At 30.8% G+C, this 13,764-nt stretch overlaps 1 protein-coding gene across 1 annotated transcript in view; it reads left to right on the top strand.

Moving 5' to 3' along the window:
• LRP1B (LDL receptor related protein 1B) overlaps positions 1-13,764 on the top strand; it is a 1,653,662-nt gene that overhangs the window by 1,033,194 nt on the left and 606,704 nt on the right. Inside the window, exons 19-20 of the mRNA XM_006921044.1 lie at positions 4,670-4,750; positions 5,908-6,075. Of these exons, the coding sequence (XP_006921106.1) occupies positions 4,670-4,750; positions 5,908-6,075 (249 nt within the window). The remainder of the gene's footprint in view (positions 1-4,669; positions 4,751-5,907; positions 6,076-13,764) is intronic.

The following is a 13,764-nucleotide window of genomic DNA, read 5'->3' as shown; positions in this document are numbered from 1 at the left end:
TGTTAGTTTATCTAGCATTTCTCATTTGTCTGCCATATTGTCAGAACTATTCAATATTTTTTTGTAACTCTTCTATTAGTCTCATTCTACATACACTCCCTGGGTATTCTTTTTGACTTCCAAAGCTTTGTTATATCAATAGTAATTATTTCCAAATCTGTCTCTCATGCCTATTTACAGCTCCTAAATTTTACTACTTCTATCTTATACTGTGTTCCAGCCATTCTGAAATTTTTGCAGTTTCTCAAACACTTTATATATCCTCATTTGTGGGCCTTCATTGATGCCATCTTTCTGGAATATTCTAAAAACACTCCTCTCTCTCCTGTTTATCTGATTTAACTTGAATATATCATTCATACCGGCTTGTATATTACTTCCTCTGGGGCGCAATATCTAAGATAGATGCTTCTGTCATTTGTTTCAATTGCACCTTATACTGCCTATATCATAGCATTTATCAGAAATTTGTTGACGTCACTTTATATTATAAATGCTTTTCTACCATATTGTAATCACTCTGAGAAAAAGTTCTGAACATTGTATTCCCGATGTCTAGCACTTCTCCATTCATTCACTTATTCGGGTGATCTCTGAGAACTAGAACTCTATCTGGTTTAAAGTTCTCAATAAAATATTTTGAATGAATAAAACTTTTAATTTTCACTGTATTTTACAAAATAAGAATCTGAGCTTAGAGATGCTAAGCAATTACTCAAGGTCATGCATTAATTAGTAATAAAGCTAGTGTTTGAACTCAGGTTTGCCTGCCTACAAAGCTTATGTTCTTTACACATGACATTATATGTGATATGTAAAATGAGGCTTTATGTAACAGCAGCGAAAGAGCAGAAGAATGAAAACAATTTGTGGTACACTGTTCTCTTATTATTATATTAACTCTATTAGATCTTTTGAAGTCTGTTCTATATAAATATCAATTACCAGAAGCCACAGCTAGTGTCAGTATCTAGAAATGTTATATATTTTCTCAAAAGATATATTCCTAAAATATGTACAATTTTAAAATGCACTATTTTTCATAACTATAATTATATACATTAGAATAGGTAAAAATCAGAATTGGTTTTAAATGGAAGATGTAAGCCACAGAAATAATTAATTTTTTCTTTTCCCAAATTTTTCTATGCTATAATTTTGTATAGTATAGGTAAAATATTCTCTTTATAAATGCTGACAAAATGACAAGCATATTAGTATGATCAGCATACACTGAGTCCGAAAACTACCTCACTGGGAAATGTTTCTCTAAGCTTTGTATACTGGATAAATATAAATATTATACTAACCATGATTGCCCTTGAGAGAGAGAGAGAAAATTGCTGTAACTTACATAATGGCATAAATATATAACCTGGTAATAAATTTTAAGTGAAATATGCAATAGATAAATTGAGCCTACTACCTGCAACAATTGAAGATTTTTTAATAGTCCATTAATCCATATTAAATATTCTATGAGGTTGAAGTAACTACAGAAATGAAATATAGTTTTCTTTTCTTGCTGTAGTTGTAATGTGATAAAATGTAAGCTACCTTGGTTCATAAATTTTCTCCTTTTCAGACTTAATCAGGTAATCTTTCCAAGTGTCCTGCAATTTGTGTCCCAAGAAAGATCCAAAGTTAAAGCATATTTATGTAAAATCGAAAAAAAAAAAAGATTAAGTGTGATGTTTAAGTCTTTACCAAATATTGTATAAGAATTCATAATGGTATTTTTATTAGAACAAATAACCAGAAACAAACTGAAATATTTAGGTAGTATTTTCAGTTTTTAAATTAATACTAATATGGAAAGACAGGGAAATTTTTAAATTTATTTTAAGAACTTTTGTTTCTTAGGGGAAAAGTATATTGTCACTAGACCTCATTTCTCTATTACCATCAGATTCTAGTGATTGGATACTAAGAAGTTAAGGATACACAATTTTCTAACATTAGTGAAAAATGAAGGACCCCATAGTATATGTAAAATTTTTGATAGAATCCTTTCTAAAACGTACTGCACATCTGACTACATTATTTTTAATTTATTTTTTTTTAAATTATTAATTTATATTAGTTTCAGGTATATCAAAAAAAAAAAAGATTAAGTGTGATGTTTAAGTCTTTGCCAAATATTGTATAAGAATTCATAATGGTATTTTTATTAGAACAAATAACCAGAAACAAACTGAAATATTTAGGTAGTATTTTCAGTTTTTAAATTAATACTAATATGGAAAGACAGGGAAATTTTTAAATTTATTTTAAGAACTTTTGTTTCTTAGGGGAAAAGTATATTGTCACTAGACCTCATTTCTCTATTACCATCAGATTCTAGTGATTGGATACTAAGAAGTTAAGGATACACAATTTTCTAACATTAGTGAAAAATGAAGGACCCCATAGTATATGTAAAATTTTTGATAGAATCCTTTCTAAAACGTACTGCACATCTGACTACATTATTTTTAATTTATTTTTTTTAAATTATTAATTTATATTAGTTTCAGGTATATCGCATAATGGTTAGACATTTATGTAATTTATGAAGTGCCCTTCTGATTAATCCAGCACCCATCTGGCAGTACACACAACCATTACAATAATATTGACTATATTTCCTATGCTATAGTTTAAATCCCCATGACTGTTTTGTAACTACTAATTGTACTTCTTCATCCCGCCACCTTTTTCTATAATAACGTATACATTATTAAGCAGAGAAGAGCCAAAAATAATTTTAACATTTCTTTATTTACAAGTTATTTTATTTTTTTGAAATTCAGTTTGTGTGTTTTATTGGAATTCTATGACAATCTCAGGAGTTGTTCAGGTGGTAAACTCAATTTTTTGCTACATTAAATACTTTCAAGGTGTTATGCATGTCTAGATGATGTTTCTTCTGACTTCTTGATCTTTAGGACTTAAAAGACCTGAGAGATCATGTTCCAAACCAACAATCTATGGCCAGAGAAACTAACTGTGTGATTTACTGAAGGTCATTCTACTTTGATAACAAAACAGGAATGAAGAAGCCTTCCACGTGCACCTTTAATAAATGCCTTTGTTCTTTTCAGTGATTTGACCTATACTTTTTTTATAGTTCCCAATTTTTCTTTTATTTTATATAATTTGCCTTTTGATTCTATGAACTAATTCAGACAACAAAAATACTAAGAGAAATGATGTAATTAATATTAGGTAAAAAATAAATAAAAAATAAAACGCAATTATTTAAGAACACATATGCATTATGTGTATATCTTTATCGCGTAGTCACCATAGGCATAAGGTGTATGACTCATTTTTTTAGAGATTGAAGATAAAATGTATTTTATATTATTTTATTTATTTTGTAAATTTTTACCTTTGGGAGCTAATTTCCAGATTTTCAGGGAGAGGGAGGATTGTTTTTTAGATTTGGAATCTAAGAGAAAAATCTTAAAGGTCACATGAAAAATTTTCCAACTGGTAAAATATCCACCAAATCTCCAAAGTTTCTAAATGCTTGGAAATATCTTTCCTGTCAGATTTTTTTTTTTCTAATAAAACTTGCAATATTGGTTAATATGCTCCTAAAATTACAGAAGAGAGATTTATAAATGTAAATTAACCTGTTACAGATGCAAAAAGATGTAAGATTATTTTTTAAAAATTAGATCTCATTATATCTTAAAGTCTGCATTTAGTCATTTACTCATTTAAACCATAAATTGTGTTGATACTTTGTTTAAAGTCCCTCATTTATGTCTACTGTACAGGTTTTAAGCATTAAACACATTTATCTAAGGAAAAAAATATTTTTGACAACATTCATGTTGATTCTTGAAACATAAACATGAGTTTTTATTATCTTATTTGGTAACAAAGGAAAATTCTCTTATAAGTGCCGATTAAATTATGACGGGCATTTTCACTTATTTTTAGTACATATATGTCAGAATATTTTGGGAGTTGTATAGATAGCTTCTGATCTACTGTTATATCTCCACATATCAGTGATTACCTCATTTTTACTTCTCTCTTTGAATCATACTTAGGCTTTAATCGAATTTTTTGGTGTTCAAAGGTTAAATTTATTCTAAAATTTATATCTCAAAACAAGGCTTTGGTAATCATGAAATTTAATCTTTATAATTGTATGATAGCAGCTAAAGTGATTTTATTGAGTTGTTTTTCTTTGGTTTTAACATTCAACTTGTGATGTTGGACATCTCTCAAAGGTAAAGTGTGATCTAGCTTTCGTACTTTGGCTCTCTGCATTCAGAAATGGCCTTTCTTTTTTGAAGCAGACGCACATGACTTTGCAGCACTGGAGCACAAAGCCTCATCCAGCTGCTATTCTCTGAGAGAAGGTTCAGCCGCTTGGTGCGGAGAGCTGACATCACTTCATTTTACTTGCTGTATAATGAATTCGAACAGGTCTTCATCAAGTGATTCTCTTGGCTTTCAGTCACTAGAAATTACTCATTTAAAAGATATTAAAAGTATGTGTATCGTATGTCTTCAAGAAGTTACCATCACTATGTGTATTTAATGTTTCCTCTGTGCCTTTTGTGGAGGACAGGGGCGAAGTTCTCATCACATTAGCAAATGAAATACAAATTAAGTCAAGCACAGTCAATAATATCTTTCCTATTGAATTTTTTAATATCTTCCACAGAATTCCCAACTTGTGAGCCACTAACTCAATTTATATGCAAAAGTGGAAGGTGCATTAGCAGCAAGTGGCACTGCGACTCTGGCAAGTACCAAATGTTCACTGTACTACACTGATTTGATTAGAGGCCTGTTCTCTGTGCTGCTTCACCTCCTTCAGAGGTAGTTTATAAGAGAAGCTTGAAGAGCCAAACAAAATGGCTAAAACAAGTGGTGAGAGGGCAGCTGGCACATCAATAGGGATTAGCATTAAGGATAATGGAGCTCAATATCTGTCCCATGGGACTATGATAGATTCGTTTTCAGATATTAGGCTGGACATAGTCTCAGTCCACAAACATGAAATAAAAAAGGGTCATTGAGGAAATGACCTGGACAATTCTGGCTCCCCTAAATATTTATGAAAAACGTTCTAAAACCCAAGATGGGGTAGTTTATAAATTATTATGGAATTATCCAGATGGTCTCAATTCTGTCACTTTGCTTTTTATGTTTGTGATTTTTTTCCTTATACTCAGTTGTATCATTATGCTAAATTATGCCAAATATAGATAAATGAATAATACACAAATAAATGCATTCTCAGCCATTGATTTCAACATAATGTATTTTTATTTCGCACTCCTCTCCCTTTCAGCAACAGTTGTTACTAAAGAATATAAATCATTGCTAATGATAGTGTACACCAGTTTCTCAGTATAAATTACACTTATGAGCCAGTGAGGAAAAAGTACACAGTGGGCCCTCATGTTGGAGAATGGAGAATGGAGAATAGAGAATGAGAGACCGAATTGAAGATACAGTTATAAATTCTAAGGAATTGATATTGTAGTTCAAAACAATAATTTTTCCACAATAATTGTATTACTAGCTATATTATTTTGTGAAATTTCCACAATCACTATTATCTTCTCACTTTACAGTTATTTCACACTGCATATATTCATTCAGTCTTTGGTCAGTCATTTCTGAGTGAAAGAGAAATTAAGCTTCAACATCCAAAGTCAAAGATGTTTTTGTTCTCTTAGTTTAGTAGTTGATATTTAATCAGAGGTGAAGCAAAATAAAAAAAAATAATTCTCTCACTGTTTATGGGGAATGTTGGTCACTGATTTACCATTCATTTTACAGTAACAAAAGAAAACTCAGTATACAAAAGAAAAAAACAAGTTAGATATTTTATAAGAAAAAGTTTCTTCCCAGATCAGTTTTCATTACCTTGCTATTGATGTTTCTTTTTAGATGATGACTGTGGGGACGGGAGCGATGAGGTTGGCTGTGTTCACTCCTGCTTTGATAATCAGTTCCAATGTTCCAGTGGCAGATGTATCCCAGGCCATTGGGCCTGTGATGGTGACAATGACTGTGGAGACTTCAGTGATGAAACTCAAATCAATTGTACCAAAGAAGGTTAGTAATTTTGTGAATCTATAAAATATCATTTTAAATTGATATGTAATTGGATTATTTCAGAGTGAATATTATATAAAAATAAATTGCCCATTAGAAACTGTGTAGAATAATCTGTTGATGTCTTTACTTTCATTTATTTCCTTTCCTTTCTTTGGCTTCCCACCTTAATGCCTCCTTACACCTTGCTTGATGCCTTTCGCTATGGTCTTTGCTTTCTATTTTCATTAAATGCTTTACTTTTATTAGATGCTTTACTTACTACTCTTTAGACTCCCTCTAACTTCTAAACGGCCAAACCCCACATCCTTCCCGCCCCCCAAATAAAAGGCCTAATTTTCCTTTTATTTTCACACCAAATTTGTTTTCTCAAAGTTTGAAATGATTCCCTATTAAATGGTGACATATGCCAACTGGCAAACATTCTTGAATGCAAGTAAGAGAGAAAAAATATCATGACTATGGCTCTCTGCATATACATGGGCAGCCAGATCCTGTCATTTGTATGAGATACTTTGCAAAATGTGATCGACCATAGGGCATATTAATAAATTAGAAATTATCACAGAAAAAGATAGTACCATGTCAAGCATTTCTACATCAGTAACATTTTTAAGTAGAATGTTATTCATTCTTTCATTTATTCCACAAATATTTATTGAAGACTTCTCAGATGACAGGTGCTGTGCGTGTACCAAAAGGATAGATAAAAGGATGAAAAAACACAGCCCTTGTTCAGAAAAAGGAGAAGGGATTAAAAAGTAAAAATTGGTAGTTACAGTTACAAACTAGTCATGGGGATGTAAAGTAGAGCATAGGGAATATAGTCAATAATATTGTAATAACTATGTCTGGTGTCAGATGGGTCCTAGGCTTTGTTGAGGGCACTTTGTAAATTATATATATATATATGTATAACCACTATGCTGTATATCTGAAACTAATATAATATTGGATGTCAACTGTAATTGAAAAAATTAAAATTGAGTATGCACCAATAAACAAAATTGATTGAAAAAATCTAGTATACAAACAAACAATGAATTGATTTATTTGATGTTGTAGGGTCGGGGGAACCATATACTGGGTGATCATGAGGAAGACATTATTTTCAAAGTGTTTTCCAGGGAGATATATCAGTCTCCAAATATTTGACAACCTATAAAATAGAAAGTTTCTGAAGTATTTTCTCTGACATGATTTTTTTGACTTTCCTCTCTCACTCTCTGTTTCTCTGTCTTTCTGTCTCTGTCTCCTTTCTTTCTCTCTACCTCATTTGTGTGTCCTTTTCTTTCTCAATTTAGTTAGTACGCTAGGCTAAAACATTCCTCATTATTAATCTGGCATGGGAAAAAAAAGATGTACAAAAATATATACTTTTTTTATTTTTTCTTTGTATATTTGAAACATTTATCTGGTGTGTTATTGACATTTCATTACTAAATTACACTTTGAATATAAACTCATTTTTTCCCACCTCACAGATGTCTTTTTAGGCTTCTTGTGAGGTGTACATCTGTGGCCTGCTGGCACTGCCCCATAATATGCTGTGAAAGATAAAGTGCCCCAAAGTTAATTTACTTTCATCTCAGAAATATGATTGCATCTCTCTCTTCTATGTCTATTTATCTCTAAGTTAAAATACTCATTGCACATTAAGAAGTTTTGGAGAGAATGCTTTCGCCTCATGAGTATCCAAAGCAGGCGGCACACCCCCTTGTAGACTCTCTAGAGTTTTATGAGTTTGAATTATTATAGATCAGTGGCTATTTAATGTTAATGGCCTTCATCTTTAGAACACTTCAACTTTACTAATATATGACTGTAAAGCATATACTGTTAATGTGAACACCATGCATTTTTTATATGATTACGGTAATAATACTCTAAGGAAATGATCCAGATAATCTAAATGATTCTTGGACACGTTTCAAGAGAAGGATGAGAAGAATTTCCTGAAGTAATTTATATTTATTAGATTATAAATCGTACTATGATATCCTAATCAAATACTATACTTGGTAAATACAAGTTATATAATTGAAGAAAGTAAAATGTTGGGATGACTTTGGTGCAAGACAGTCCAGAGTATTTTGAAAGGCATTTAAATACTTCTGTCCATCATTATTTTGATTATGTATTTTGACATAAAATTTGTAAAATAACCATTACACAGAGTTGTTAAGGCCGATTTAAAAAGACATTTTGTACATGCAGAGTTTTTAAGATCATTTCCAACGTAAAGTAGAATTTTGAATTCAATTGTCATTGAATACCAAAACATGCTGCAATAGAAAGAGCAGGGCGTTCTGGCTTGAGTTTCAAGACTGGCTGTCAAAACTGATCAGATCCACCATATAATTGCTCAGCACTTTACTTTACACTGGCTGAGTAAGCAGAGCATATGGTGTATTTTCTGTCACTCAAACTGTTTTCAAAAGGGTAGAAATACTCTCAAATTATGGTTTAATAGTAAAGGAGCAGGAGAAATCGGGAAATAGAACATTTCATATATAATCTCCATTTCATAAAATTTCTGAATTGAAGTTCAATTCATATTCCCTCTGAAACCACTTTCAAAAAATAATTTTTATAGTGATCATCACTTTTTTCATCATCTATATGATTAATATACAGAAAAAGTGCTAATGGATAGGTCCCTCCTAGATTAATGTATATTCATCTCTTTACTTCTTAATATTGTGCCGCTATTTCCTCTCACTTCCATACTCCCTTACTAGGCAAAAAATACGCAATATCTTTAGAAAGTGCTATATTTTCATAGTCACCATTGCATGCACATGCACACACTTACATGCACACACATACACACACACACACAAACCATAGTGGAATAGAAAGACAATCCACAGCAAATTGATTCCTACCTTGTTTCAATGCCTGCTTATCATAATTTAGCTCTGGTTTCTTTTTGTTTCTGAATCCTTTGATTGGTATGTATTTCTATAGTGACTCTTTTGTAAAGCTACTTGGGTAAATAGTTTTTCCAAGTGGAAAAATAAGTGAGTCTTATTTGGTATGACGGAAATTCCTCAAAAATTTGGTGTAATGAAACTTCCTCCAGAGCCTCCGGCTTGACCATTTATTAAAGTATTAAAAGGTTATGTAAAAAGATTAATTTACCTGTAGGGACATCAAGAATAAAGTTAAAACAAGAGTTTAGTCTTTTCTTACGAGTCTTTAATTCTAAGGCTGGAATATTAAAAAAAAAAAAAAAAAGACTCTAGACAGACACATATCACATCTATAAAATACAATTACATAAAACTAATCCTATCTCATTGTTGACAGTTTAATTCACTTGAATTATGTAAACTTTAATTCTTATACTGTTTGGGGAAATAGTCTCAACCATATTTCATCCAAAAAATAAGGCCTTTCTAAAGTGAACATATAAAAATTGTTTGATATTTTTAGACAACTATTTGCTACCACCCCCTGGTCAATTTCCATTCAGAAATTGTTGTAAAATGTATACTGAATAATTTCAGCGTGGACTTAATGGAGTAGGGCATAAGTTTTCCCTAGAATAGATTTCGCCTACATTTTATAATTTATCCTAAACACAACTTAAATATCCCTCAAAAAATTGGATTTTTCTTTACTTCAAAAGGGCATCTGACCTTGATTTACAGTCATTGTTATTTAATGCCTTTTGTTTGGCTGTCTGAAAAGGAAAAGTTTACTGCCTACCAAGTTTACTGCATACCAAGTGCATGAGCTGGGTGATGCTGAAACATATGTGATCTCTTATTTATATCACAAATTTACTTTCATCTATTAAATGAATTAAATGCTATTTAAAAAATTAATTATGCATTGGCCTATGATTTTTATTTATTATGAATAATTTTTAACAAGTTCCCAAATCCATTAAGTAGTTAAATGTGTAAAATTATTTATATGCGTGCTCATATTCTTTGTCATATTTGCTGTTTAACTGCTTCTGGTTTGGAAACTTGCACTTTGGAGGTTTGTCCTCATCCATTCAACATTCATTAATTTATTTATTCACCTCACTACTTCCTTGTTCCCAGATTTAAGAAAGAAACAAATAATTTTATCTTATCTTTGTAGTTTCATAGTCAAGTATAATATTTGATGCATAATGAATGCTCAGTAAATAATTATTGAGAAAAGAGTCTATCTCTTGACTAAAAAATTGATTCTCCTCATGAAATCCAACCCTTATTTGTTTTGTTTTACTTATCTAATAATTTTATTTTTCTGTTTCCTCATTTTATCCACACATCCAGGAGTTTATTTTCACGATGATGTATAAGACTAGGTGCACTGATCTAGTCATGTGCATTTCCTTAATACAATGTAATTTCATTCATTTATCTAATAACTATTTGCAATTTCAGATCAGGATTCAATAAAATAAAATAGACAGAATGTCTCACCTATCTTTTATTATTTTGGATATTGGTTTAAGTCCTTTCTGCCCAACAGATACTAAATTCCAGAAATTTAGAAAAAGTTTAAACTTTTTAAATCTATTATTTAACAGTAAATTTCAGTGAGTAGGATCCATTAGTGATAATATTGGGGGGGGGGCAGGAATGGGGAGTTAACATATGTTGGAGACTCACTGTTTGCCAGGTACTTCATATTTGTTATTCCATTTAATCCTCACAGTAAGGATTAGTGTTAAAAAACTTGCCTAGGATTACACAGTTGGAGTTTCAAACTAAGATTGTCTGCTCTTTATTTCTATATCCAGCTCTCTATTTCTGTATTTATAAAGTATAACTTAACTCTTTTTCCCCCCTAACTTTCTTTGAATTAACAGTTATATGATTCCTAAATAATTACTAACTTGTTCTCAATTGCATATCAATTTTCCTTTAAAATGAGAAAAGAAAGATTTTTCTACTTATTACAGGTAATTAATATAATTTCCCAAAGGGCACTAGAAGGGACCTGGGCCATTACATTAAATAATCACAGTAAGTCTGTCTGTTTCTTTTTTTCTTTCTATTTTCATTTCCCACCACAATTCTCCTTGATGAAGTAGATTCTGAAACTTTTTCATTGGAATAGCTGTGGACATTTCCACATAGAAAATTTCTTTAGTCACTCAAATAATATATTTGTCTGCCATAAAAGTTTTACCTCATAGACTCAGAAAATTTAGAAAACCTGAAAAAAAATGAAAGGTCACTTAGTTTAGTTATTTTATTGTGCAGATGAGTAAAAGGTCTCAGCTAGATAAAAATATTCTTATATAACAAAAACATTGTACTGCTTCCTGGAAGGAGCTGATAATGTTCTGTGTTAGAGATGTTGAAACTGAGACCTTTGATCCAAAAAGACATCTTCAGGAGGGATCTTGAATTCAAATTATTATTCCAAGTTCTCTGTGGACAATCCAGTAAAGTTGGACAGTTTTGTCACCCAAAAAGAGACAATATACTACTTAGAGAGGTTGAATCTATTTGGAGAAGTGCAGGTATCAAAATGTGAGTAGTACTGAAGACTTAGGTACACATTTAAGTGTGGAGAGAATGGAAATTAAAACCATTAATTTGTTGACTTCCAGTCTCTGTCATATCTTGCCTCAATTGAACCATTATGTTTTTAGCAGCATAATTTAACCCCAACCACATAGGAAACAAGATAACAATAAATATTGTACATTGTCAGACTCAATCATCTGCTTTGTTTTTCTTTTGTAAAAATATTCTGAAGATACTTTCAATTCATATTTGCTAAAGCACATGATAAAAAAAAACTACTATTATTTCTCAGTCACTCAACTTTATTGAGAATAAACTATAGGCTTTGAATTTGGGGAAATTAGGAAATTATCTTATAAACTCAGCAAAATCATATAATCTTCTGCCCCAATTTTTTAAACTATTCTCTTTTAATAAAAATATAGATTGTTTTCTAATAAAACATAATTTAAAGCACATTTAAACTCCATCTAGTTTTAGAGGAGTATAGTATCTGTTTTCAATGAGATACAAATCGTCTGGCTTAACTTGATTCTCTCACTTATTGATTTATTTTCCTCAAGAAATGTTAATACTTAGATATCAAAACAATGTTAATTACTAATGGAATTTATGTACAGGAAACCTCTTTTTGTTTTCTAGGACAAAAAAGCTCCTTAAAGATCATTTTAACCTTAACACTGCAAACAGCTTTTATATTCTGAGCAAAGGAAACTAAAGGCTTTTGAATCAATTAATAACAAAGCCATTTTTGAGAACCTATGTTTCTGGCAAGGTGATTATTGGGAAAATTAAAAAGAATCAGATAAATATAATTACAGTATTTTAAAATGAAGTATTAGAAAATAGCTCATAATAGGAAGAAAAAGACCAGTTCTCATCTTTACTATACAGAAAATTAATAATAAGTCCACACTTAATCTTAGATAAATGTAGCTTTTCTATTAAGACAATAATTATGCACTATGAGCCTAAACAGAATAACATCTCTTGTTTTTTGAAAGATATACTTAATAACTAAAGTCAATAGGTAACCAATATACCTAATTTTAATGAAAAATCTCCTCCTGTTTCCTGCTCTTTTAATAGAACTGAAAAATAATGGCAGGAGTGAATTAATTTTTATAGCCCTAAAATCTGTTTCTTCATTCTCAAGTTCTGGTTAATGATCAATGAAATGGTAGGCCTGCAGGAATTCAGCAGAAAATAAAAAAATAAACAAACAGAAAAGGACAAAAGGCATGGATAATCTACAAAGTTATAAAATTACTTATCAACAATTAAAAAATTACCATGGTTTTGTGAGAGTAAAGAAATAAGCAATAAGATAAAACTTTGCATTTTTCTAGTTAGAACTAGTTAGCTTCTTTCAAAGCCATATGAATTATTTGCATTTTTCTAGTTAGAACTAGTTAGCTTCTTTCAAAGCCTATATGAATTATTAGCTTTGTTTCCTTATTTATGTGAAGCATCACCTAAATTTTTACTTAGATATTATATTCCTGCAATGGAATGACCAGATTCATTCAGTTTTTGTTAAGTAATTCATTTCAGTTTTCGGTTGAAATTTGTGTACCGTGGGCTTCTTAAGAAAAATGAATTATCATTATCTGCATCCAAAATTTTTTCATGAATAACATTGATGGAAATGTTAAACTACCACAACTTTCCTGGCATGAAATATTCACTAGTTTCAGAATCTTTCAATACAGCACGTTATTACTGTTGATATGTATGCTCTTGCATGGGATGTTCTGTGAATTATAAACACAACTTAGAACATTTTAGAACAGGATTTGAAAATCTTTTCTGTAATGGGTCAGATAGTAAATATATTAGGTTTTGCCTGTTACAACTACCCAACTCCACGATTTTAGCACACACAACATGCACTATATGTCTACAAATGATTATGACTATGGTCCAAAAAATTTTTATTTACAAAAATAGTGGTGGGCCAGAATTAGTATGCAGGTCATAGCTTGCTGACCTCTTATTTTAAAAACAGAGACACATTTTGAAGGAGCTATAACTCTGAATAATGCTAGATGCCCTTGTTTCACAGAACGTCCACCTTATTATGATACAAAGTTAAAAAATAATGGGGAGAAGAAAAGTCCATTGAAAAAAGAAATAAACCATTCATAATTTTTAAATAATGTTCTCTGGCCCTCCCTCAAATATATACCTTATATGAATATGCTTA

This window comes from Pteropus alecto, unplaced genomic scaffold, assembly GCF_000325575.1.
Source record: "Pteropus alecto unplaced genomic scaffold, ASM32557v1 scaffold3, whole genome shotgun sequence".
NCBI lineage: Eukaryota > Metazoa > Chordata > Mammalia > Chiroptera > Pteropodidae > Pteropus > Pteropus alecto.
The sequence above is the reverse complement of the archived record's forward strand: the minus strand, read 5'-3'. Positions and strand labels throughout refer to the sequence as shown.